Source organism: Somniosus microcephalus, chromosome 6, assembly GCF_052327205.1.
Source record: "Somniosus microcephalus isolate GS21.2 chromosome 6, FLI_Smic_1.0, whole genome shotgun sequence".
NCBI classification, from domain to species: domain Eukaryota; kingdom Metazoa; phylum Chordata; class Chondrichthyes; order Squaliformes; family Somniosidae; genus Somniosus; species Somniosus microcephalus.
This window is the reverse complement of record NC_140992.1, coordinates 55,456,516-55,484,475: the sequence shown is the minus strand read 5'-3', so window position 1 is coordinate 55,484,475 and position 27,960 is coordinate 55,456,516. Positions and strand designations below refer to the sequence as shown.

The 27,960-nt window shown below is 47.6% G+C and overlaps 1 protein-coding gene across 1 annotated transcript; it reads right to left on the bottom strand.

Annotated features, from left to right (window-relative positions):
* Positions 1 to 6: 6 nt before the first annotated feature.
* Positions 7 to 27,920, bottom strand: LOC147115740 (uncharacterized). The gene is made up of 4 exons (XM_085989444.1): positions 27,811 to 27,920; positions 16,890 to 17,052; positions 16,629 to 16,730; positions 7 to 197 (listed from the first exon to the last, which is right to left on the bottom strand). The coding sequence occupies exons 1-4, from the start codon at positions 27,868 to 27,870 to the stop codon at positions 100 to 102; spliced, it is 423 nt and encodes a 140-aa protein (XP_085845570.1). The 5' UTR covers positions 27,871 to 27,920; the 3' UTR covers positions 7 to 99.
* Between the last annotated feature and the right edge of the window lie 40 nt (positions 27,921 to 27,960).

Genomic DNA, 27,960 nt, shown 5'->3' with positions numbered 1-27,960 from the left:
CCAATTTTATCCATATATGCAGCCAATATTACTTCAAAAATCAACTAATCATCCTTGTGCTGGAAGGCTGCTGATTTTCAGTGGGGGTGCAGGACGACCTCAAGGAGCTGGTGGCTGGGAGAACAAATCGAGTGATGCTGTTTCTTCTTCTTCTTCTTCATCAACCACTGGCTGGGCAGGCTGGATTTCTTGGGTGTCTGGAATAAGGAAGGCACAAGCATAGGGTTGTGGTGAGGGGAGGGGGTAAAGCAAGAGGTGCATGCTTACACCATGTGCAGCTTGTAAATGATTAGATATTGTAGGATGAGGGAGAAGTGGGATGCGAGAAGGAGGATAACATATGAGGATACCGGCATCTTGTATTCTTTCAGTCCCGCCATGTCCCCTGCCAAGAATGGTTAGTACCATCTCCTTCAAGGGGGTGAGGTGAAGCTAGGAACTTGAGGTGTACCTCGTGTTTGGTAGAGATTGTTGGCAGGTGAGTGATGGGGATCATACATTGAGCAATGTGTGAGGCTATTGATGCAGTTGGTAGGAGATGGCTTTTGAAGATGCATTCACTGACCTTGACCACTCGACTGATGCATGAAACTTTTTTGGGCACTGGAACCAAGTTTTGGGGGGTGACACTGTCTTGGTAATCTGGTCTCACATCCTTCTTTCTGGCTCCCTGTAGAGGTCCTCTCTTCCAGTGTTCGAGCCCCCTGCACAAAGCTCGAATGCTGCATCAGAAACCCTGGGTGCCCTTTCCCTGGCCTGTTGAACCATTTGTGTTAGTGTTGAAACAATTTTCATCAACAGAAGGCAGTTCTAGCCTTGCTTGAACAACGCGGACTTCGGCCCCTGCTGAGCACACAGACTGTCAGCAGCGTGTTCAGCACTAGGCTGTGCACTGTAATTATTATAATTAGCAGGCTGCACAAAGTTGACATGCTGCCTGCGGTTTTTGAATGGGTGTGGGCATATGTCACATTGCGGTGCCCGCACCCGTTTTTTGGCTGTATCAAATTTCTAATTACCAAAAATCTATCTATCTCAGCCTTGAATATACTCAATGATTCAGCATCCACAGCCCTTTAGGGTAGAGAATTCCAAAGGTTCACAACCCTCTGAGTGACGAAATTCCTCCTCAGTCTTCCCCATATCCTGAGACTATGCCGACCCCTTATCCTGAGATTATTCCCCCTAGTTCTAGACTCTCCAGCCAAGGGAAACAACCCCTCAGCATCTACCATGTCAATCCCCCTCAGAATCTTATGGAGGCAAAATTCGGTTGCTTTGTGCCTCCCGTTAGTGCCCTAAGAAGGCGTTAATGGGGCGCAAAGCAACTAGCGCTCGGGCGCGGTGCCGCTACTGCCTCCCGTGAAATTCAGCGGGAGGTTAGTGGCAGCGGTAACCAGTAGCGCACCACGACGCTGCGCCTCCGCTGATGACCTCATCGCCATGCGCAGTGCCTGCTTGCGCCATGGCCACGAACTTCGGTAGCACTCCCTGACATACTGCCAGACACTATGTCCGACAGTGTCAGAGGGGCGTATGTGACGCCAGGGCGGCGATAATTAAAGGGGAGGTGCCGGGCGGCCATTTTTGTTGCTGGCTGCCTGCCAGCACCTGCCCCTCTGTCGTCCCCGGCCTCCTATGCAGTCCCCCCATGGGGTGCCGGCCGCGCTCCATCAGCCTGGCACTCCTCTTGAGTGCTGGGCTCTTTTGCTGGCACCCCGATCCCTGGTGGTGCTGCGCTAGACCCCTCCCCTTTGATAAGGGGAGGAAGGCCTGCTATACCGCGGCATGTAATGCCACGATATTCACTCACAGCACCCCAAGAGGGAGGGGGTGCACTTCCTGTAGCACCCCACCTCCCTCTTGGGGCGCTACCAGTGAATTTCAGGCGCGTGGGCGCTAACTTTTTCGGGGCGCTAAAAGTGCCCCAAAGGGGGCGTGACTGAATTTTTGCCTCTATATGTTTCAATGAGATCACCTCTCATTCTTCTAAACTCCAGAGAGTATAGGCCCAATCTACTCAATCTCTCCGCGTAGGACAACCCTTTCCTTCCAGGAATCAATCTAGTGAACCTTCGTTGCACTGCTTCTAAGACAAATATATCATTCCTCAGATAAGGAGACCAAAACTGGTGACCCATTTTCCAAAGCAACCAGAAGGATAATTAAATGGTGAATAATCGCAGCCAAATCATCAACAGTCCCATGCTTCACGCTCTTAGCATATTAGAAGAGAATTGATAGCAGGGAATGAAGCACAGCCTGGTCAATATGAGTTGCTTCAGTCTGTCTGTACCATTTTTTTTTTTTTCCTCTCTCACTTCAAAACTAATTATCTACATTTACTGTTATATTCACAATTGGGGTCTTTTGATGACTGAAAAGAGGGGAAAGATCTGTGCTGTAAATTCTATGTAATTCTATGTAAAAATAAATGTTTTCAAACCTCCATTAAATTATCTTGGTGCTTTGTTGTTGAACTGAGCCTTGTCCTGGATTGTTAACAGCAGTTAAACAAATGTCTGACTAGTGATGTGTATTTTGGATGTGGTGCTCAATCAAATGGATGGCTGTGGGAGGAAGGGGCAGTATGGTAACAGATTAGGGGGTGGAAATTGGTTACGGCCCCTTTTCGCCATAATGAATAATGGACAGGTGTATAGTACATATTTTCAGATTAAGCTGGTAACAAGTGAAGGATCAAACGAAAAGCTATCTGTTGGTGACTCAGATTTCTCAGATTTACAAACGCTACCATATTTCAAACCTAAATTTGCCTTTGGTGTTGTACTGTGCTGAGCAATTTAAACCCATGCCCTGTTGTAGCTGTTAATGGGGGATTAGCATCAGTGACATCAATTGAAAAATTAAGGCCTAGGTCTAGAAAAGTATTGCCGTGATTGAGGGAGGGCTTTACAAGTCTACCCAGGACAGAGCAGTATGTTGAATGTACTACTATCCTGCTTTCTTCTCAAACAGCTGGAATTTAAATTTGCAATGGGAAATCTGTTTAAAAAGCTAGTCTGAACTCTTTGCAAAAGTCAATCTGGATAAAAGTCAATTTATTTAAGATTGTGCTTTAAAAATAAAATTTGAATGGTTTATGTCCAACTGCAGCGAAGTTTCCACACAGGTTTTATGTATTATTTCTTTGCCCATCCTATACCAAAAAAATGACAAGTGTAAATTATTTTACCTTTGTGGTGCACTTTCGACCAGTTACTCATACATATTAACAATGGCCACCGACTAAGTCAGGAAGCAGTCACCAAGGACTTAATTTAAAGATTTACAATGTATATTCATGGCAGTGAATTTAACACAATGTGCTACTCAAACAGCTTTTACTGCAGATCAAGGAAAATTGGATCTATGTAGTCCAGTACAACTTATAGATTTTAACTCAACTCCGTATTTTTTTCCCATTGATTAAGCTCTTTACCAAAAACTGAGCAGTGTAAAATCCTTCCTTTTACTACCTCTGGCTGAGTCCACATATGGACTAACATTATGAGAGCAGGCTCAATCAAGCTGAACCGTTCTTAATCAAAACCATGAAGATGCCCTTCAGGCAATCAGCTTTCTGTATTCAAATGAGATGTAACTGTAGAGAGAATTGTTGAGTATTTCAGTTTGGCTTCCCCTTAAAAGTACTCGGTGGAACTTTGCAAGATGTCTCTACTTATGTTCCAGACCGATTATAAATATATACTTTGTAAAACACAAAATGTTATCATTACTTAGAAGGTTAAAGGACATTTTTCTACCATATCGTGCTTGTCATTAAAATTACTACCTCGTATTTATAAATTTGATGCCTTTTTAAGTATATATTTTAAAAGCATAAGAGTGAATTGTACCCCCATCCATCTGGAGGTCCTAAAAGGAAATTATTCAAACCCACCCAGTTCGATGTCCATCAAAGTTGTGTAAAGTGGTAGAAGTGGCAGGGAGTTTATCATGTCTCACTGAGTAATGGGGTGAAGCTGCAAGTGATCAACAATTGGATTCTCTGACATAGATTGACTTCCAATAGAACAAAAATTAAGAAGATATAGCATATATCCATTCCAAGTCATACTCTACAAGCATTTATTGATCTAAGCATTAAAGAGGTGACTTAGGCTGTGATTTTGCTGGCGCTCAGTAAACCCAATTGGTGGCGGGCCAGCTGTGAAATTTAAAATGATTGACAGCAGGTCAGGAACCCACTGTCAAAACGCGCACACCTGCATTTCCCAATGTTGGGACCGCGGCGCTGACCAGATCAGACAGGCAGTGACGGGGGACCCAATTCAAATCATTAGTGGCTTGCTTACAGCCAGTTAACAATGCTTTTTTCCCCAGCTTTTTAACTTTCACAGGTCTCCCATGGGTTTCCCGTTCTGCCTAGACCTCGTCAGTGAAGCTGAGGCAGGAGGTCAGTGGCCATTGAATCAGCTGATGAGTTGACAGCTTCAGCTGATTCAGATATCTTCCCTTAAGCACTAGCTTCTCTAAACTGTATTTCCACTACAGATTCAGGATGCTGCAAGTCTTTACACAAGTCTCCATGTAGTCTAACCTCATTACTTCTCCCACCATTGACAGATTGCTTCTGTCATCTCTACTTCACCTGCCATCTATTCCATCAGCATGGGTGCACTTTATACTCTCTCACCTTGGTCCTTAAAATCTGACCACGATCAGCACCAACACCAGCAGCACCAGGTACACCAGCAGCAACAACAACCACACCAACCTTCTCTGCAATTACTTGATGCTGCACAGGACAGAGAACATCAGCACCTGACCACATTGTTGCCCGGGCTGCCAGGAATGGCCTCACCATGGCCACATTTACTTCATTGATGCTGCAAATCTTGGCTGCCACATGATGTGCCAGGTTGGCACCACCTCACATCAGCACCATAAAGCATCTCTCCAATGCCCAAGCCATTCCTTTCACACTCATGACCATTGCGGGGGGGTACCGTTATGTCTCACCATTCACTGCAACTCACTAAACCACTTCCAAAGGTGCACACAAATCTGTCCAAGAAAGCAAAGTGTTGAAAATAAAGATTTCAATGTTTGACAGCACATTAACAGAAACTTCACATGAACATTGGCTAAAACACACAAGTGCCTACCCTTGTGTGTTGTTAATTGGTATGATTGCACTAGGATGAGGGTGAGGGGTGGCTAGTGAGATGGGAAAGTGATAATCTAGATAGAGAGGGATGGGTGGAGGTGCAAGGTAAGTTGGTGTGAGTGAGGATGTGCAGGATTAGGGTAGGGAAGGCAGAGTGATGGGGATGTGATGAGTGACACAGCAGGGTGAGGTTGAGTGTGGCTTTGCACTAACATTTTGTGATCTATTGAGATCATTGAAAGGTTTGCACCACTGCAGCCTGGTCCTCCTAACGACATCCTTGCTTGTGCCCTCCTGTGCAATGTGCAACCAGGGTGTGTTGGTCTCCTGGGGAGGTCTCTTCTGCCCATTGGAAGGGAAGAGAACCTCCCTGCGTGCTGTGACTCCCTCCATAAGCAGTGCTTGTCAGTGTTTGCAGCAACTCAGTGCTGTAGAACACTGACCGCACAAAATGTCAAAGTAAGTTTACGCAGGGTCCCTTTAAGGAAACCGGCTGATGATGCGTTATAAATGACATCATCAGACCCGCTTCCTTCAATTGGCTGGGAAACGTGCTGGGTGGGCTTAACAAACCCAATCATCGGAAAGTCATGTCGGAGGCCGGGATGGAGCCAGCAGTGGGGTCGGGACCCACCACCAATGTCGCCCACCGAGGAAGGGCAAATCGCAGCATTAGAGTGTGTTATAAAGCCAAAGCTACAGCTGAGAGCATTATTGCAAAATCAAGTTCACTCCTGTGAAGAGAGCAGTAATGATTTACCTTATGCACATAGCCTGGAGGGTGCAATCATTATTTGTTTTATTATGCCTGTCATGTTTTAGTCTATATTATATACTTTTATATGAATCAGGTTGTCAAGGGTATATTGCTATCATTCATTAGTTATATTTCAAGAAGAATCCTGCAGGGTTCCAGCGGGTGCCCTTCCTGGCTACTCAGAAGAGCAGGTTAAAACCGTAGCCTTCGGGAAGAGAGTGAGACGTCGGCGGATGAGTCCCCGAGACAATTTAAATTGTCTGTCCGCTTTCTGCTGGGCAGACAGGGTTAAAGTTACCCCTATGATAGATTAATGAAAGAAAAATAAATGGAAAAAAAAAACAGAGAAACAAATAAAAATAGGAAAAAAGTCAAATGCATGACATAACCTGTGACACCAATGAGCTGTATTGTCTGCGATATTGCCTTGCAACCATTCACTTTACTCAGAGAGTGGTGAAATTGTGGAACTCGCTATCACATGGAGTGGTTGAGGCGATTAGCATAGATGCATTTAAGGGGATGCTAGGTAAGTACACAAGGGAGACAGAAATAGAAGGTGATGTTAATGGAGTTAGATGAAGTAGGGTGGGAGGAAGCTCTTGTGAAGCATAAACATCGGTATGGACCTGTTGGGTGGAATGGCCTGTTTCTGTGCTGTAACTTTATATGTAATTCTATGTAACATTATTTTGAAGTTCACATAATAGTTCTAAACTGTTTGAACTTGTCATCATTTAACCCCTTTAATAAAACTTTTAATCAATCTAAGGTAACAATTATTTCTCTCAGGATCAATCCTGACATTATTATCAAACCAAATGGCAAAGGGGACACAGTTGTTGCACGGTGGAAGGGTCTCTACTTTGCTGAGCTGAACGCCAACTCTCTGACAGCTTCTCCTATCTCCCCCTGGAGCACAGCCCCACTACGGAACATAAAGTCATAATTTCCCAGACCTTTACTGACCTTATTGCCTTGAGATCTTCTCCCCTTGGTCTACAAACAAGACTGTCCTGGTAGACTGATCAGTCCAGCCGGCTCCTGTGCGATTAAACTAATTTATTCTTTCTTTCCACCCCCACCACCCACAGCACCCCCCCCCATCCATTTCCCATCTACCTATATCTGGACTTTACAGCGGCCCTTGCCACTTTAATTAATTCTGGTATTCTATCCCGAATATCTCCTTTTTACTGTGCACATATGGTCCCTTTACACCTCTATCCCTTACCAGGGCAGCCTGTGGGCCCTCTAGTTCTTCCTTGAACAGCGGCCTAACCACTTCCCACTGACCACGACCCTACCCCAGCTATCTGAACTCACTCTGAACAACTTTACCTTTAACTCCACTCACTTTCTCCAGAAAGAAGGTACTGCTATAGGATCCTGCATGGGTCTTATTTATGCCTGACCATTTGTAAGTTTTAGTAAACATGCTTTGTTCCAGTCCTATTCAAGCTCCCTCCCTGACCTCTTTTTATGTTACTTTAATGACTGTGCTGGTGCTACTTCCTGCTCTCACCCTAATGTGGGGATTTTTAAATTTAACTACGCTTCAAATTTCCAGCTGTCCCTTGTCCACCTTTGCTATTTCTCTTCCCTTCCTGGACTTCTCCCTCTTTATCTAGGGGGAGCAAGCCCATTGACTCCCACTGGATTAAACTTCTACTCCTCCTACTTCCTATAAGGACTCCATTTTTTCCCCCAGTTTCTCCATCTCTAGTGCATCTGTTCTGATGATGCCAGCTGCTACATCAGAGCGACTGAAATGTTCCCTTTTTTTCTTCAAGGATGCTCCTCCACCATGGAAGTTCTGCTGAAGGGTCTATACCTGAAACTTTGGGGTTAACCCAGAGCAGGTTTCAGGTGGACGAGGCATGGATTGAGTGTGAAACGTGCTCAATGACCTAAATTTAATTCCGCTGTCGACTTCACGCCCAAGACGCGCATGATGAGGTCACAGAGCAGCTGTAAGCTGACTTCCAGGTAAACGGCAGGAAGGGGTTTTCGGGAGAGTCTTACAGGAGAGGGGGGCAGAATTCTGGGGCAGGGTTAGCCATAACTTTCCTTGTGGGGCCCAGAGGAGCACTCCTGCTCCACCTGGCTGCACAAAGGAAAGTTTTAGACTTACTTGACAGGGTTGCTTCTGTCTTCACACCAGCTTCTGCCTGGTGGGAAAGCTGCCGTAGCCTCTCTGTTCAGACCCAGGTTAAAACTGCAACAGAGACCTATTTACAGAACCTCAATTTGCATAAATTTTTGAGGCTCCACCTACTTTAATCAAGTTCCTTATCTGCCTCAAAAACCTTGCAGGTTTAAATCAGAAATGGTCGGGATCTGAGCAGGTAAGTAACCTGGTCATTTTTAACTGTCCACCTCTCTGGTTTCCAATGAGTGGTTAGTGTTAAAATAGAACCCTTTAACTTGCCTGTTCTCTCCTCTAATGCTGACTGACCTGGTGAGTGTTTCCAGATTTTCTGTTTTTGTTTCAGGTTTCTAGCATCTGACGTCTTTTGCTTCTTGTTTACAATGATTATTTATATATTAAATGCATGCATGAATATGTATGTGCCTGAAGCTCTAATTTAGCCACAATGATTAAGTTACTGAGAAGCAACTCCATAAGTGTAGCTTGAAGACGCTGATTATTGCTCTTCTTGTAGGTGCAGAAAAAAAATCTAATTGTGTTTCAGGAGATTATGAAAAGTCAAATAAATATAACTCACAATGTGTGAATCTTGTCAGAAAATGGAGTCTAAATTTGATAGAAACACTTCGGGGGAGAAATTCGGTTGCTAGCGCCAGCGATTAGCGCCTAAAGAGGCCGAGAATTGGGGCCTATTATTATGGGGGCTGCTTTGGAGGGGAACGTCCTGCTGCTCGACCATCTTGAAAGGGCACAGGGACAGAGGGAGTGAGGGCCAGGAATGGCCAGACAGAGGAGGGCCAACAGACGTCGCCACACCAGACCTTACGCTGCCAGGGTATTCAGGCAGCAGTTCTCTTACCTCAACATGTCGGAGGAGCAGTGTGTTAGGAGGCTGTGATTCCGAAAGGAGGTGGTGACTGAGCTTAGCCACCAGCTTCAGGAAGATCTGCAGCCGCAGATAAGGTGCAGGACCTCTCTGTCGGTGGCTGTGAAGGTAACAGTGGCATTGAATTTCTATGCGACCGGCTCCTTCCAGTCAGCAACTGGGGACATTGCCAACATATCCCAGTTTGCGGTGCATAGCTGCATCCAGCAGGTTACAGATGCCCTGTTTAAAAGGCGGCGTCAGTACATCTCCTTCAATGTGACACCGGAGAAGCAGCAGGAGCGCGCAGAGGGCTTCACGGCAATAGCGGACTTCCCCATGGTGCAGGGCGCCATTGACTGCACGCACGTGGCTTTGCGTGTGCCTGTACAGAATCCTGAGGAGTTCTGCAACCGCAAGGGGTTCCATTCCTTGAATGTGCAGCTGGTCTGTGACCACCGACAGCTGATCCTGGCAGTCAATGCACAGTTCCCAGGCAGCAGCCACGACGCTTTCGTAAAGTCTGTGGGTTGTTTAGTTAATTAATACACAGACTCCAAGAGTAACTTAAAACAGGACTTTACTATTTGAAGGTCAGGGCGAATCTGCCCAATAACTCCTGACACAGCACTTATATACCGGTGTGGTCACCGTCGGTATTACAGTATACAGAAGCCAACAAAGTAGTGCAACACCTAAAGTAGTTCTCTTAAAGGTGGATGGTTACATACAATAGTTCTCTTAAAGGTAGACGGGTACATACACTACAATCCTCCCTTTTTAGCTTACAACATACTGATTCCCCATTAAACATACATTATAACATATATACAACTTGATGCAAGACAGTTCACAGATTCAGTCTCTCTGGAGGTTTCCGGACTCTGTCCGGATAACGCCTCGGTGGTGTCGTAACTCCCGGCGGGGTAGCAGGTGCTTCTGGCAAGGTCGATTCGGCTTGAAGGACAGTGTCAGGTTCATCTGATTCCAGTATTACCAGATCGGAGGTAGGTGTTCTGGGTATCTCTGTCTCAACATTAACCGTGTAAGGTGGTGGAGTAGATTGGCCATTTGTGGCTGACCCTATGATCTGGTCAACATGGCGCCTTATTATACTGTCCCCAATGTCCACCGTATACATCAACGGCCCTAGCCTTTTTCCAATAGTTCCAGGCTGCCATTTCTCGGTACGGTAGTCGCGGGCCAAAACTTGTTGACCTATCTGAAAAGATCTAGTTGGCCTTTCATTCATGCCCTGGAATTGCCAGTTCTCTACGTCCCTTCTGACATTTGGCTTAAGCAAATCCAGCCGGCATCTTAGTCGTCTATTAAAAAACATCATGGCGGGAGTTTGATTTGTGACCGCATGTGTTGCATTCCTGTACGCCAACAAGAAGCTATCCACCTTATGTTGTAAGTTAATGGCTTCATTACCCATGGCCTTTATGGCCTACTTGAAGGTCTGGACAAACCTTTCAGCCAATCCATTGGAGGCGGGATGGTATGGGGCTGACGTGTAGTGCTTAACCCCATTGCTCTTTAAGAACTTCTTGAATTCTTCGGACACAAATTGCGGTCCATTATCAGAACAGATCTGTTCCGGCAGCCCATTCCTAGCAAACATGGTCCTTAACACTGTGATGGTTTTTTCCGTGGTGGTGGTGGACATCTTTATTACCTCCGGCCACTTGGAGTGTGCATCCACCGCTATTAGAAACATTGAGTCCATAAATGGACCAGCAAAGTCGATGTGTACCCTTTGCCAAGGAGATGAGGGCCACTCCCATGGATGCAGAGGAGCCTGTGGTGGCGCGTTTTGGACCTTCTGGCATCCTAGACAGCTCTTAGTGATTTCTTCAATGTCCCCATCAATGCCTGGCCACCACACAAACGCTCTTGCTAGGTTCTTCATTTTCACTCCACCCAGATGTCCCTCGTGCAGCTCCTTTAACACCTTCTGTTGAAGTTTGGGTGGAATCACCACTCTAGATCCACACATCAGGGTTCCTCGACACACTGACAGCTGTTCTTTTCTCTGTGAAAATGCTGGCAGTGTTGGTTCGCCCTGTGCTGGCCATCCCTCCACCGTTAAATCATAGAATCGTGAGAGAGCCGGGTCATTTCTTGTTTCGTTTTCGATCATCGAATTTGTTACTGGTAGACATTCCACTATGGATGAGTGGAACATCTCTACCGGGTCCACTGTAGTCGCTTCTTCTACTATCGGCAATGGCAAGCGCGATAACCCATCAGCATTTCCATGCTGTTTGGACCTTTTGTATTCGATGTCATATTGGTGTGCCCCAAGTAACACGGACCACCTCTGTAACCTTTGCGCTGTCATGGTGGAAATGGCCTTGATAGGGTTGAATATGGACACCAACGGCTGGTGGTCTGTCAGTAATGTGAACTTCTTGCCCTGCAGGTAATGATTGAATTTCTTTACACCCCACACAAGGCTGAGGGCCTCCCTATCTATTTGAGCATAATTTCACTCCGCGGAGGTCAATGATCGGGACGCGAATGCCACTGGCCTTTCCGAGCCATTTGGTAACTTGTGTGAAAGTACTGCTCCAATTCCATAGGGGGAAGCATCACAAGCTAGACGAAGAGGTAACGTTGGGTTGAAATGAGCCAACACTTCTTCAGAGGTAATCAACGCCTTGCTTCTGCGAAAGGCCTTTTTACATTCCTCACTCCACTTCCATGGTACTTCTTTCCGCAACAGAGCATTCAGCGGATGCAGCACCATGGATAGATTCGGCAGAAACTTGTGATAATAATTAATCAACCCCAAGAATGATCTTAACTGTGATACGTTTTCCGGAGCGGGGGCCTTCACGACAGCTTCTATCTTGTCAGGTGACTTGTGCAGCCCCTCTCGGTCAATGACATGACCGCAGTACGAGATCCGTTTTTGGAAGAACTCACATTTCTTGCGATTAACTCGAAGGCCATATTCCTTCAACCTAGTGAGCACCAGTTTCAAATTTGTGAGGTGTTCTTCCTCGTCTTCTCCCGTAATCAGGATATCATCTAAGTAACACTGCGTGCTTGGAATTCCTTGTAATACCTGCTCCATGGCCCTCTGCCAAATTGCTGGAGCCGAAGCTACCCCAAAAACCAGTCTATTATAACGATACAAGCCTCTGTGTGTGTTGATGGTGAGGTACTGACGCGACTCTTCCTCGACTTCCATTTGTAAGTATGCCTGTGCCAGGTCTATCTTGGTGAAGTGTTTCCCTCCAGCCAACGAAGCAAAGATATCTTCAATCCGCGGAAGCGGGTATTGTACCGTGTGAAGCACCGGATTCACTGTGATCTTGAAGTCTCCGCAGATGCGGACCTTCCCCGGTCCCCCTGGCTTGTCACTTGGTGAAGACTTCATGACGGGAACAATGGGCGTGGCCCACTCACTCCAGTCCACTTTTGACAGTACCCCTGATCGTTCAAGTTCTTCCAGTTCTGCCTCCACAGCAGGTCGTATCGCGTAAGGTACCGATCTGGCTTTGAAAAATTTTGGGCTTGCATGTTCTGCAATCTTAACCTTTGCTTTAATTCCTCGCAGTGTTCCCAGTCCTTGCTGGAATACCTCTTTAGCTTCGTCTAATATTCTGGACAATCGTTCAGGTTTGACATCTTCCTTTCCGGAATCTACCGTCATGGTGTTTAGTGAATGCCAGTCTATCTTTATTTTCCTGATCCACTCCCATCCCAGAAGTGGTGGACCTCCCTCAGGCAACACATACAGGTCCATCCTTTGGTGCTCTTTGTCCTTGTATCTCACCTTGACTTCTATCTTTCCGATGGGGTATACTTTGTGCCCCGTGTATGTCTTCAATACTAGTTCCGTATCCCGTAGGGGAATATGCTTGAATAACTTTTTATAATCATGCTTATTCATGACCGTCAACGCCGATCCGGTGTCCACTTCCATTTTCACTTGGACTTTTGCAATCTGTAGTGTGATCCAGATAGCTTATCGGTCAGCTTCATTACTCACATTGTGAATTCTCAGACTATCCAGTTCCTTGCAGTTGGAGTGTGAGTCCGAATTCTGTTCTTCCGGACTCCTCCTAGTCACCTCATGTACCTTTCTGTACCTCTTTTGTGGTGACTCATTATTGTTGGTCTTCTTTCCTGACCGGCATACCTTAGCTATGTGACCGAGCTTGCCACATTTCCTACATTCCTGGTTTTTAAACCAGCATTGGTTCCGGTCGTGTGTTGTCTTCCCACAACGATAGCATTTCGTTATACCCGAAGTAATTTGCTGCACCCTGAGTGCCGCTGCCTTTAGCTGCATTTCCGCCGTTCCTTTCGCTGCGGCTTCGTTCGATGCAGCAATAAGGACAGCCTTCTCAAGTGTAAGATCGTTCTCTTCGAGTAGTCGCTTTTGCGTTCCTTCCTTTGACAACCCGCACACGAACTTGTCTCGCAATGCCTCTGTCAGGTTCCCTCCAAACTGGCAGTGTTTCGCTAGTCTACGCAGTTCGACCAAGTATTCTGTGTTGCTTTCGTCTTTCCTTTGCGTTCTCGCATAGAATTTGGATCGTTCCACTAACATCAGTGCTGCGGGGTTAAAATGATCCTTCAGGACAGCAACAATATCATCGAAAGTCTGATCCGCCGGTTTAGCTGGTGCTAGTAGATGCTTCAAGAGCCCGTATGTCTTCGCGCCCATCGAGTTTAGCAAGGTTATAGCTTTGTCATCTTCTTCTATTTTATTGGCCTCACCATAGATCTCAATGCATTCCACATACGTGGCCCAGTCTTCTAACCCGGAGTTAAAATCGTTGATGTTACCATGCTTAGGCATCTTCCTCTCTTCCTGATAACACCACGGATTATTTCTTTAAATTTTCTTTTTTTTTTCAAGATGGCGGTTCCCGCGAAAATGGCGGTTTCCCGTGCTTATCTTCTCTCCCCGCCCACTTCAATGGCGGTTCCCCGCTTCTGTCTTCTTCTCCGCCTAATGGCGGTTTCCCGCGTTTCTTCCCCTGGCGGGAGGGGTACACTTTCCCCACGGGCGACGGCCGCTGGCTTTCAGGTTCACAGCCTGCGCGTCGGCTTCAGTGCTTTCCCTTTTCTCGGCAGGGCAACCGGCGCTGGGTACACCCCATTGACGGCGAACAGTTTCAGCCGCTGGGCTGGCTCTCGCTCAGTTCCCCTTGCTCGGGCTCTGTCTCTCTCCCGCTCGCTCGGCTCTACCGGCGCTGGGTACACCCCGTTGACGGAGAACAGTTTCAGCCGCTGGACTGGCTCTCGCTCAGTCTCCCTTGGTTGGCTCTGCCTCTCCCGCTCGCTCGGCTCCCAATCGCGCCTCCCAGCCCTCTCGCAGTCCGGTGCTTCCCTCCCCGGCTGCGGCTGAGTTTATCTCTTCCCGCGCCTACGTTCCCGGTCGCAGCGCTTCGTGGCTTCGGTCGCTGCCCGGCCTTTTTTGCCGGTCGCAGTCTAGCTGTCTCACGACGCCGTTGCGTCCCCCAGCCTGTCTGTACCGCGGCTTCCTTGCTCCACGCTGCCCCAGTCTCAGCGCCTCTGGGCCCGACTTCTGTCCGGCTCCTTTCCCCCTCGACCGTGGTCGAGTGCACCGCCCTTATCCTCCGGTTATTCTTTTTACTTTCCCTTACTCACAGTCACCGCGGCCGCCTTGCTTCTCGTGCTGATCAGCTCACTCCTCACCGTGGCAGAAGGGACAGTCAGTGCCTGTTGCTGATGGAAGTCTTTGTCTCTAAATTCTTCCTCCTTTCTAGTTCTGCAGCCTCGAGTTTTTTCCCAGCAGAACGACAAGGGCGGTTGCCTCTTCTCGACGCTCGTTAACTGCTTCGGACGTATTGTTGCCGCAGGGTACGATCGGACTCGTCGCCACTGTAAAGTCTGTGGGTTGTTTAGTTAATTAATACACAGACTCCAAGAGTAACTTAAAACAGGACTTTACTATTCGAAGGTCAGGGCGAATCTGCCCAATAACTCCTGACACAGCACTTATATACCGGTGTGGTCACCGTTGGTATTACAGTATACAGAAGCCAACAAAGTAGTGCAACACCTAAAGTAGTTCTCTTAAAGGTGGACGGTTACATACAATAGTTCTCTTAAAGGTAGACGGGTACATACACTACAGCTTTCATCCTGAGCCAGACTTCAGTCGCTGACCTTTTCGAGGCCCCGGCTCACTCAGAAGGCTGGCTTCTCGGCGACAAGGGCTATCCACTGTGCCCATGGCTGATGACCCTGCTCCGTACGCCCAGCACCCCTGCAGAAAAGCACTACAACGTCAGCCATCAGGCGACGAGGAACATTGTGGAGCACACAATCAGCGTGCTCAAGCAGCGGTTCCGCTGTTTGGACCATTCGGGAGGAGCCTTGCAGTACTCACCAGAGAGAGTCTCCCACTTCGTCGTTGTCTGCTGCATGCTCCATAACCTCGCCACCCTGCGCACCCAGCCAATGACAGCAGACATTGAAGGACCAGCAGAGCAGGAGGAGGAGCAGGAGGAGGAGCAGGAGGAGGAGGAGGAGGAGGAGGAGGAGGAGGACCAAGATGGGAGGGTCCGAGAAAGTTGAAGGGCCGTCCGTCTGAGGCTGATAAGGAGTTGGTTCTTGGCCCCACTCACGGACTGGTTGGTGCCATTGGAAGACCACGAATGGAACCATTCGGATAACCCAAAGCCTATGAAGGCCACAATGATTGTAAATAGCAGACATGGCCAATGACATTAAAATTCTTTGTTTATTTTGAAAACTGTGCTTCCTTCCAACATGACAAAGCAATGGCAACTGAAAGCTTAACTAACAAACTAACACATAAGTGCCTCACACACCAGGGAGACTATCCAAAACATGAGTAACATTCAGAACACGTTCCTCACACACCCGGGAGACTATCCAAAACATGACTACCATTCAGACCACCATCCACGGCCTTGATTTCTAGAAATAGGACGTTTCTGCAGCTCCTTCTACTCTTTCCCCTTTGATGGAGATCTACTTCTCTTGCGAGAACAGCCCCTTCCCTCCCTGCAGCTCCTCCGTAATGGGACCCCAGTGGCTGCATGAAAGCTGGGGGACGCCTGCTGACTGTCCGAACGCGCTGATGCCCCTGAGGGATGGCCTGGACGGACTCTGGGCTTGGAGGGGCCGGATGCTGACTGCTCCAATTGGGCATGGGTGGAAGCAGTCTGTCCTGCAGGTGATGGCAGCTGCAGTGGAGACGTGCCTGCATTGGCATTAGGAATGCTGACATCCTGAGAGCGGACACCAGCTCCGTGGTCGGCCGACACACTGGCACTCTGACGGGGCAGCACCACAGCATGCAGACCCATCGGCTGGTCCACAGATTGCTGGCCTGATGTGGTGCTGCAAGGGCCCCAGGTAATCCTGCCTGAACCATGGAGGGTGACAGCAGTCAGTGCTTGTGTGGCCTCAATCTGCCTCTGCATGAGGCCAGCGAGGGACTGCGTGGCAGGTGCCAGTGCATCGGTGAAGCTCTGGACAGTCCTTTCCAGTGATGTCGCGACGCCCTGGACAGTCCTTTCCAATGATGTCGCGACGCCCTGGGCAGTCTTTTCCAGGGCTGCCCCGAAGTCCTGCACAATCCCCCCTTGCGCTGCTGGAAGCCGCTGGTTCCTGCAACTGGTTCCTCCTCAGATCCATCCCCCCCCACCCCCGCTCCCTTCCAGGGAAGCACTATCCCCAGTCTGCAGATGGGCTGGCTCACCTGAGGGTGGGACGGATGGTCCGGCTTCCTCCTGGTTGTTGCCTCCGGAGTCAGTGTCCCTGGCAGCTAGATGGCCCGGCTCCCGAGCTGGTGATGCAGCATCTGAAAGCAGGGAGGTTGAAGAGTGGATTTAGCGAAAGGCCAGGGTGGTAGCAAGGGATGCAAGAGTGCTGCAATGCTCTGACATGGGTCCAGGCTGAAAAAGCATGCTGGTGGGGGGAACAAGTGGAAGGAGAGAGTTCAAAAAGGTGATGACCTTACCATCGCTGTGCACAATGGGGTCGGCAGCTCCAGTGGTGACAGGACCTATCATCCGGCCTCCAGCAATCTGGTGGACTCTTTCCTCCAGGTCCATCAGTTCCTGCAGCTGAGGAGGGCCCCCGCCAGTACGATTCTGTTCACTCCGGTTCCTGGCCAGCTTGCCCTGCAGGAGAAAGGACGGGAAGTTCTGAAACATGCTGCCCTGAGTTGTCATCTCATGCCCCCCCATGGTGGATCAGCCCTTACAGTATGCCCTGAGTTGTCATCTCATGCCCCCCATGGTGGAGTAGCCCTTACAGTATGCCCTGAGTTGTCATCTCATGACCCCCCATGGTGGATCAGCCCTTACCGTATGCCCTGAGTTGTCATCTCATGCCCCCCCCATGGTGGATCAGCCCTTACTGTATGCCCTGAGTTGTCATCTCATGTCCCCCCATGGTGGATCAGCCCTTACAGTATGCCCTGAATTGAATGTGCGTGTGCGTTCCCAGAAAAGGCCATGGGTCCTGGCTGACAGATGGCCATTGGGGCATCGCGCACCCTCTGGCCATAAAGTCAGGTGCAAATGGAGGGATGAAGAAGATTGCCAACAAGCCACTCAACCTAACGACCCGAGTGAGATCATTGAACTTCTTCCTGCATTGCACAGGAGTCCTGGGCGCCACGCTGCTGGAGTTGACTCTTTGACAAACGTCCCTCCAAGCTCTGCAGTACTCGTTCTGAGGAGGCCTCTTGACATTGTCAGGGTACAGCACTGCTCGCCGGCGCTCCACTGCGTCAACCAAAGCATCCAATGCCCTTTGGGAAAAGCGCTCTGCTCTCTGCCTCACCCTCTCCATCTTGTCAAAGTTTGCAATGCCTCAGTTTGCACAGCGCCGAAATTGAGGCCTACAGGGCGATGAGTCTGGCTGCTGAACCTAAATGACCCGCCCCTTTAAGAGCTGGCCAGTGCCTGCATGTCTCGTGGTCATCGATTATTGACAGCACCTGCGCTACACCCGTCCGCCCAGATATTGAGTAGCGCCGGCAGGTTAGCGCCTTAGGAGTCCCGTGCAGTGCCTGATTTAATGCCGCAATCACCCTCAGTGGCGCAGCAACCCAATATCGCTGGAGGTGGCGATAAGTTGCGCCTGGCGATAAAATTTGCGCATCGCCAATTCTAGCACCCCGAGCGGGGCTATACCCAATTTCTCCCCCTTCAATTTCCTTTTCAAATTTAATGTAATTGTCCCAACTGTTACCCAGTTCAAAATGATACTCAGCCATTGCAAAAGATTAGCAAGTGCAGTGTCTTTCCATTGCTGTAAAGTGGCATTGACGCATCGCCAATATGTATATATTTTTTTTTAAATCTGGTTGGAAAAATATTAATCACAGTAAAAAGCAGGGCGATCTATGACCTCTCCTTTTTATATATTCTTGTTGGGGAATTTGATTGTGTTCTAGCAGTGTGGTTCTAGGGAGTTGACCTCACACTTGGCTGGAAAAAAGTTTTTCCTGTAACCTTCCAAAAAGACAGAACTTTATGATGAAAGCGGACGTACTGACAACCCATCACCTATGCTGAGATTAGGGAATAGTCTGTGTAAAATGCAGATAGAAATATCCAGGCCACAGAAAACCGCATGTCCCGATCTGACACCATAACAACAGCAGAGTGGGACTTCCTGCTGCTGATTAGAGTCAAATGGAATACTCCTCAGAATCCCAAAGAAAACAACTTCACTTTAGTGTCATAGAACTGATTCAAGTTTCTACTTCTGTGGCTCAATTCCCCTATAAATTTTAATAAATACAGCAAAGTTAAAGTTCAGCAGCTTCCAATCTTACTGGTAGCACTCGCTGATCCAACTCCATATCTCACCAGATTAGTGACAACCATTCTATGCATAATGAAAGGTGTGCATGTACATAATGCCCTCTGTCAGATGTGAAGGTGCAGAGTTCGAACGGGAGCATGATTGTTGAGTATCAAACGCTCTTGGTGCTATGATCTTTAACTTTTATTGCATTTTTTTTTAATTGGAGAGGAAATGACTCAGAGAGTTAGGAATGAACTCTGTGGCTAATAAGTAAAATGCAATGTATGTGTGGAGTATGGGGAGTTGCTGAGACTTAGTCTTGCAAGAAAACATCCCAGCATTCGGAAACAATAATGTAATTACCATAGAAATGTGGCAAATATTGCTGCAGGTTATTGTTCACCCTATAGTGTAATGGAATTTACACACCGTTTTAAGCTATATTGCTGTTTTTGATTCAGTTAGAAGAGAGCTCAGCAATTTAAACACTCAAATTCTTTCCCCATACACACTTTAATCCATCACTGCAATTAAAAGCATTGAACAAAAAGTTCCATAAAACTCCAGCAATGTTGTAACGGCTTGGTTGTTTTGAGTAGACTCTCCAAAGGGGATTGTCTGGGGCCTAAATGAGCATTTGAATTAGTAAAGTGAAATGGTAAAGCTATGAGTAACAAAAGGAAGTATTTATCCCTAATTTGAAATATCCTGTGGCTATTCAAGAGATCTAAAGGATCAATAATCCTGCTAATGGTTTACTCTGACTGCACCCTGTATTTGGGCTGGAATGGGATGAGGGGGAAGAGAGAGAGAAAAAGAGCACAACAAGAAAAAAATGAAGACATTTATAAAGTATTTTATCATGCCTTTCATAACCATTTCAATATTTACATTTCAAGCGATAAATGGAATTACTGTAAACTAAAGCCAAGAGAGAGGAAGCATAAGGCAAGTGAAAAAAGTTCCAAATATTTAAAGTATTTATATGAATACCATTTGTTTTAATTTTAGAACAAGAGCATTTAAGCTGTCTTTGTTGGTCATATGCAACAACAATTTAGTTTTATACAGTGCCTTTAATATAGAATAATGTCCCAAGGCACTTCACAGAGGCATAATCAGAAATAAATGGTTGGCAAGCTAAAGAAGGAGATATCAGGAGCGGGTGACCAAAAGCTTGATCAAAGAGGTGAATTTTAAGGAGGTTCTTAAAGGAGGACAGGGAGGTGGAAAGGCAATGGGGACATTGGATTTGATGGACATTGATGAATGTAGATTGAATTATCAGTAAAAGGGTGGATAGTGTGAGTGAAGGTCATTGATAAATGGGTAAAACCCATAAGAGAGTAGATTGTGCATAGATTGCATCAGGGACAAACTTGATGACAAATAACCTTTATCTCTAGTTTCTTATATTCTTATGATTCGTTATGATTCATTATGATCTCTTATGTCCAGAAATTATCCTAAATTTGAGAATTATGTTTGTGATCAATAGGATAGAAACTTGCTAGAGTCCTATTGCTGTCATTGGATGAGACTTTAAACCAAGGCCCCATCTGCTCTCTCCAGTGAATGTAAAAGATCCTACGACTCTATTTCGAAGAAGAGCAGGGGAGTTGCCGTGGCCAATATTTATCCCTCAATCAACAACACTAAAAAGATTATCTCGTCATTATCACATTGCTGTTTGTGGGAGATTGCTGTGTGCAAATTGGCTGCCGCGTTTCCTACATTGCAACAGCGACTACACTTCAAAAGTATTAAATTGGCTGTAAAGCACTTGGGGATGTCCTAAGTGTTAGATCCGTGTATTTTTGATGTAGTGTGTCCTTCAATAACTAGACACGAGACTGCAGGAACAATCAACAGGTATTTACTGGATGAGGGTTACTCTAAAACTAAACGTACAGATCCCTACTCAGGGTTTATATACAAGTGTGGTCACTGCCGGCACTACAGTATACAGGAGCTGTAAAAAGTAGTTCTCCCCTTAAAGGTACATACAATACAATTCCTCCCCTTTTAGATTGACAGTACCATGACATTCATTTAACAATTAACACTTTTAACATGCACATTAACTGAAAATAGTCCATTTATAAATTCAGTCTTTGGGGCGGCTTCCTGACCCTTTCTGGATAGCGTCTTTCCTGAGTGTCTTGTTCTTGGTGCGGAGGCCCCCTGTCGTCAGTTGGTTCATCAGCTTCCGATGCTACTGTTTCTTGGGTAGATGCTACCTGTACGTCGGGTTCATCACCAGGTGCGCGAGTCATGGGGTTGACTCGTTCCTGTGACTCTAGGATCTGGTCGACATGGCATCTCACAATGTTCTCCCCAACATCCACTGTGTACATTAGTGGCCCCTGCCGTGTGCATATCGTTCCTGGTTGCCATTTCTCTGTTCGGTAGTCGCGGGCCAAGACTGGTTGCCCTACATTGAAGCTCCTTGTCGGCTCCTCATTGATGTGCTGGAATTGCTTATTCTCAACATCTCTTCATACATTTGGTCTGAGCAAATCCAGACGAGATCTCAACCTTCGGTTAAAGAACATCATGGCCGGGGTCTGGTTGGTGACTGCATGTGTCGCATTTCTGTAGGCTAACAGGAAATTGTCCACCTTATGCTGCAGTGGAATGTCGTCATCGCACATGGCCCTTACTGCTTTCTTAAAGGTTTGTACGAACCTCTCAGCCAATCCATTTGTGGCTGGATGATACGGGGCGGATGTGTAATGCCTTACCCCATTCCTTTTCATGAATCTTCGAAACTCTTCGGACACAAACTGTGGTCCGTTATCAGAGCAAATCTGCTCTGGCAAGCCGTTCCTGGCAAATATGGTCCGTAGGACTGCAATAGTTTTCTCCGTGGTGGTGGACGACATTTTGATCACCTCAGGCCATTTCGAGTGCGCATCCACGGCTATTAGAAACATTGAGTCCATGAATGGACCAGCAAAATCAATATGCACCCGTTGCCATGGAGATGAGGGCCACTCCCATGGGTGTAGAGGGGCATGTGGTGGTGCATTTTGGACCTTCTGGCATCCTGAGCAGCTCTTTGTCAGGTCCGCGATTTGCTGATCGATCCCGGGCCACCACACATAAGCCCCAGCAAGGCTTTTCATTTTTACCCCTCCCAGATGGCCTTCGTGAAGCTCATTGAGCACTCTCTCCCTTAACTTGGGTGGAATTACCACTCGGGAACCACACATCAAGGTCCCCTGGCATACTGACAGCTGTTCTCTTCTGGATGAGAATGCTGGCAACAGTGAGTCGCCATGTGTTGGCCAACCCTTCACCGTCAAGTCATATACCCGAGACAGTGTCGGGTCATTTCGGGTCTCCTTCTCTATATCAGCGTTAGTTACTGGCAAGTGTTCAATTATAGTCGAATGAAATATTTCGACAGGGTCCACTGCTGGTGCTTCCTCCGCAGTAGGCAGTGGCAGGTGTGATAGCCCATCAGCGTTTCCATGCTGTTTCGTGCCCTTAAACTCGATTTCATATTGGTTCGCCCCTAGAAAAAGCGACCATCTTTGTAGCCGTTGCGCAGTCATCACCGGCACGCCCTTCTTTGGATTAAAGATGGAGACAAGTGGTTGGTGGTCCGTCAGGAAGGTGAACGTCTGCCCGTGCAGATAGTGGTTGAACTTTTACACTCCCCACACTAGGCTGAGGGCCTCCCTGCCAATCTGGGCGTAGTTACGCTCAGCTGAGGTTAGTGACCGAGTCGCAAAGGCTACCGGCCTCTCCGAGCCGTCCGGGAACTTGTGCGAAAGCACCGCTCCAATGCCATAGGGTGATGCATCACACGCCAACCGAATTGGTAGTGCTGGGTTGAAATGAGCCAACACCTCTTTTGATGTGATCAATTCTTTGCACTTCTGGAAAGCTCGTTTACATTCGTCATTCCACTTCCATGGTACCCCCGTTTGCAGTAGGGTGTTCAGTGGGTGTAGTACTGTAGACAAATTCGGCAAGAACTTATGGTAGTAGTTCACCAGCCCGAGGAACGACCTCAGTTGTGACACATTTTCCGGTGCTGGAGCCTTGACTACTGCCTCAATCTTTTCAGGGGACTTATGTAACCCCTCTTCATCAATAACGTGGCCACAATACGAGATCTGCTTCTGGAAAAACTCGCATTTGTGGCGATTTGCTCGGAGCCCATATTCCTTCAATCTAGTGAGCACCTGCTCCAGGTTGGCAAGGTGAGCACTGTCATTTTCGCCCGTGACCAGGATGTCGTCCAAATAACACTGGGTCCCTGGCATCCCTTGCAGGACTTGATCCATTGCCCTTTGCCAAATAGCCGGAGCTGATGTTACCCCGAACACCAGCCGGTAGTATTGGTAGAGACCTTTATGAGTGTTGATCGTGAGGTACTGTTTCAAGGCTTCTTCTACCTCCATTTGCAGGTACGCCTGGGCCAGATCAATCTTCGTGAAGCGTTTCCCTCCAGATAGTGAGGCGAAAATATCTTCAATCCGCGGAAGCGGATATTGTACCGTGTGAAGGACTGGGTTCACTGTCACCTTAAAGTCCCCACAGATGCGAACTTTCTTTGGTTCCCCAGGCGTATTACTCAACGACCTCTTCATTACAGGAATGATGGGTGTGGCCCACTCGCTCCAGTCCACTTTGGACAGTACTCCTGAACATTCCAAACCTTCCAGCTCTGCTTCGACGGCTGGGCGGATCGCATAAGGCACCGGTCTGGCCTTAAAAAACTTTGGGCTTGCATTTTCCTCTATTTTGATCATCGCTGTTATGCCTTTTAGTGTTCTGAGTCCCTCCTGGAACACTTCTTGTGCGTCAGTTAGCATTTTTGACAGTCGTCCAGGTGTGGCGTCGTCTTCCTTTTTGGCATCTACAGTTAGTGCTTGTATGGAATGCCAATCTAGCTGTATCTTCCGGATCCATTTAAGTCTTGTAGTGGTGGTCCTCCATCTGGCAATACATATAGGTCCATCTTTGGTGTTTCCTTACCGTTATATACAACATTCACCCTTATTTTTCCTTTGGGGTAGACTTTTTGCCCCGTGTACATCTTCAAGACAATCTCTGTATCTCTCAAGGGTATATGTGAGAATAGCCGCTTGTAGTCCCTTCGGTTTATGACTGTTGCGGCTGATCCTGTGTCCAATTCCATTTTCACTTGGACTCCAGCTATCTTGAGCGTGACCCAGATAGTTTGATGATCCTCCGTTTGGATCACCTTATGTAGTTTCAGACATCCCAGCTCCTTGCTTCCGGAGTCTGTATCACTTTTCTGTTCATCTGAACTACTCTCCGTCACCTTATGTACCTTCTTGTACTTCTCCTGTGGAGATTTCTTGCTGCTGGTTTTCTTTCCCGACCTGCAGACTCTTGCTATGTGTCCTACTTTTCCACACTGTCTGCACGCTTTGTCCTTAAACCAGCAATCATTATGGTCATGTGTTGTTCTGCTGCAGCGATAACACTTCACTGTTCCGTATGACATTTCATTTGCGCCATATTCTTGCGGTCTCCGTTGTATCTCTGCAGCGCCCCATGCGGCTGCTTCGTGTGATACTGCCATGCTGAAAGCCTTTTCCAGTGTAAGGTCCTTTTCAGATAAAAGCCGTTTCTGGGTTCCTTCACTTTGAAGCCCACACACAAACTTGTCCCTTAAGGTATCTGGCAGTCCCGCTCCAAACTGGCAGTGTTTCGATAGCTTACGCAGTTCCGTTAAATACTCAGCATTACTTTCATCTTTATGCTGGTTCCTTTTGTGAAACTTAAATCTTTCTGCTATCAGCAGCGGTGTGGGGTTTAAGTGGTTCTGTAGGGTTGACACTATGGCCTAGAAATTGAGTTTTGGCTTAGCCAGGGCTTTAGCGCCGGAAGTTAGTGCTGGCGCTAAGTCCCCCTGCGCGCGCCAAAAATTCAGCAGGGCCGCGCCCAAACGGCTGCCGGCGCTACTGAAGGGTCTTTGCGGCGGTAAATCGGCGCTAACTGCCGTTTCGCGCCACAATTCCGGCGCTGCGGCACCCGATGCGGTGCGGCAGGCTCGGGAAGTGCAGGCCTCCTCCTTCCCTTAAGGAGGAGCTGCCTGCACCCGATCGCGGCCCGCGAAAATCTTTTAAAAAATGAGCCCGGCACCTCGGACAAGTGCCGGGCTTGCTTCTGTTCCGGGGGGGGGGGGGCGGGGAAGTCCGGGGAGGGAGCTGCGGCCAGGCGGCCGGCGGGAAAGCGGCCGGCCGCCGCGGGGCCTTTAATGCGCCGGCGCAAAGACTCGTAAGACTCTGTTGCCAGAGTCTTAGTTGCGGCTGTCACGGGCGAGGCGGCCGCAACTGAATTTCGGCGCTGGGGCCCGTCGGCATGGCAACCGGGACGCTGCGCACACCGATGACGTCATCGGTGCCGGCGCAGCGCTACCGGTCTACCGCGGCGTAAGGGCCCCAGGCAATTTCGGCGCCGGCGCCAAATGCAGCGCTAGGCCCTCTAGCGCCGCAAAATCGGCGCTAAGGGCACTCAATTTCTAGGCCTCTGTTTCCAAAATCCTTGTCCACTGGTTTCTCTGGGGTTACTAGGTTTCGCAGTAAGCCATACGTTTTTGCACCCATGGAATTCAACAATACCAGCGCTTTCCTCTCATCTGGCACTTCATTCGCCTTGCAGTACACTTCTATGCGTTCGACATATGTCGTCCAATCTTCGACTTCATTGTCGAACGCTGTGGTACTGCCACTCTTCGGCATCCCTGGGTGTGGTTAGACTGGCTCAAAATGGCGTTTTCCCGCGCTTCCCTTCTTCTCTGCTGCAGCTCAAAATGGCGTTTTCCCGCGCTCTCCCTTCTTCTCCGCTGCGGCTCAAAATGGCATTTTCCCGCGCTCTCCCTTCTTCTCCGCTGCGGCTCAAAATGGTGTTTTCCTGCACTCTCCCTTCTTCTCCGCTGCGGCTGCTCGGCCCTTGAACACCGGCTGCGCTCTGCATGTTTCCCTTTCTTCCCCGCTGACGCTGCTCGTCCCTTGAACACCGGCTGTGCTCTGCGCATTTTCTTTCACACCTCTCTTCTCCCGTTGATGCCGTTTGGTCCTGAACACTGGCTGTGCCCTGTGCGCTCCACCCACTCTCTTCTCCCGTCGACGCCGTTCGGTCCTGAACACCGGCTGCGCCCTGTGCGCTCTACCCTCTCTCTTCTCCCATCGACACTGCTCGGCCTTTTCTGTGCCGTCGGTCGGCTCTAGCCGCCGCTGTCCGGGAAGGGTCTGCGCCGCACCTGTTGCCAGCCCATTTCGCTGGACCACCGTGACTGGAGAACCAAGCCCAGCTCTCAACAGCCTCCCCTGCGATGCTGCATCTCTGCTGGATGACTGGGCGGTTGCTCGTGGTCGACGCCTGTGCTTCTGGCCTCAACTTTCTTCCACTGTTCTCCAGGAGCGAATCCCTGGGAGGTAATGCAGAGTTGCAGGTAGGTTTGAATCTGCCTTGTCGCCACTGTTAGATCCGTGTATTTTTGATGTAGTGTGTCCTTCAATAACTAGACACGAGACTGCAGGAACAATCAACAGGTATTTACTGGATGAGGGTTACTGTAAAACTAAAAGTACAGATCCCTACTCAGGGTTTATATACCGGTGTGGTCACTGCCGGTACTACAGTATACAGGAGCTGTAAAAAGTAGTTCTCCCCTTAAAGGTACATACACTACACTAAGGTTGTGAAAGGTGTGGAGGTGCCGGAGTTGGACTGGGGTGGACAAATGTAAGAAATCACACAACACCAGGTTATAGTCCAACAGCTTTATTTGAAATCACAAGCTTTCGGAGCGCTGCTCCTTCTTCAGGTGAAGTGGAGAAATGCATAAAGACACAGCTTATATAGTCAGAGAATCAAGTCAGATGTTTACAGGTAACCTTTCCAACTGCCATTTATCGCACCTCGGCAGAGAGATAATCACAGCAGTCAAAGGTGTGAATGGTGTCCAAACAGGTCAGTCAGGGAAACATTACATCAAAGAACAATGAGGTGGGGTCACAAGGGGTCAAATATTGCAGATGCTGGGGTCTGTATGAAAAACAAAAAAACAGACAAAAAAAAGACATTTTTTTTGTCTGTTTTTTTGTTTTTCATACAGACCCCAGCATCTGCAATATTTGACCCCTTGTGACCCCACCTCATTGTTCTTTGATGTAATGTTTCCCTGACTGACCTGTTTGGACACCATTCACACCTTTGACTGCTGTGATTATCTCTCTGCCGAGGTGCGATAAATGGCAGTTGGAAAGGTTACCTGTAAACATCTGACATGATTCTCTGACTATATAAGCTGTGTCTTTATGCATTTCTCCACTTCACCTGAAGAAGGAGCAGCGCTCCGAAAGCTTGTGATTTCAAATAAAGCTGTTGGACTATAACCTGGTGTTGTGTGATTTCTTACAGTTGTGAAAGGTGTTATATAAATAAAAGTTTTTCCTTCTTTCATCCAGGTACTCACCATGAATTTGTTAATCAAAGATGTTAATTAGGAATAAAACTATAATTATATTCACAGTGAGCTGAATAGTCAGTATCATGAGAAATTTAGATTTATCTCTAACTGTATAATGATGTAGGGATAAGAAGTTGCATACAGTTCACTTCTTTGAAAACAAGTTAATCTATTAGCTTCTTCTACAGTTAGACTGATGTAAGTATTGGTAAGAATTTCATGTTGCAAGCTACAGCCAACCAAAAGTATAAAGGCATCTCCAGTGCAGGAAATGATTGTACAAAACAAATTCTGCCTGCAATTATATCATTACTAGATGTCTTTGTTTGACTGCACTCTGATTTACAAAATACAGATGGTCTGGATGCAGTTTCCACTCTGATAGATTACTTACTTGAACACAAAGGAACACTGACCAAAAAGAAAAGCTGCTTTTTAACCCATATTTAGAATTATAGTATATTGCCTCTTTAAGGGGTATGTCTGCCAGAAACTTATGGCTCCTGAACAATAAAGTAAACAAACAATATCCACCATTGTAACATTTTGAAAAGTATGACAAGTATGAACTTCAGATAAAAGATTCTACACTATGATCCTATTGTTTCACAGCAGATCACAATCCACTATCAGACTGATAACAACAGAAGAGCCTCACAATTCTGATGTGAACAAGACCAGGGCGGCATCTACCCATGGTACAGGCATACCCCTGCATATTGTTGTTCTTATCGCTTGCCTCACCACCAATCCATCGACTGGGTTGACCGTGTCTGTTAAGAGGATATACAAAAACAATACCACAGTT

Bases quoted from the DNA above. Each gene is read 5' to 3' on its own strand.
- LOC147115740 (XM_085989444.1), bottom strand. From the start codon at position 27,870: ATGCAGGGGTATGCCTGTACCATGGGTAGATGCCGCCCTGGTCTTGTT. The intron at 17,053-27,810 runs GTGAGGCTCTTC...TTTCTCCTGCAG, and splicing joins GTCTTGTTCACATCAGAATT to GGCAAGCTGGCCAGGAACCG. The intron at 198-16,628 runs GTGAGCCAGCCC...TCCTTATTCCAG, and splicing joins ACCATCCGTCCCACCCTCAG to ACACCCAAGAAATCCAGCCT.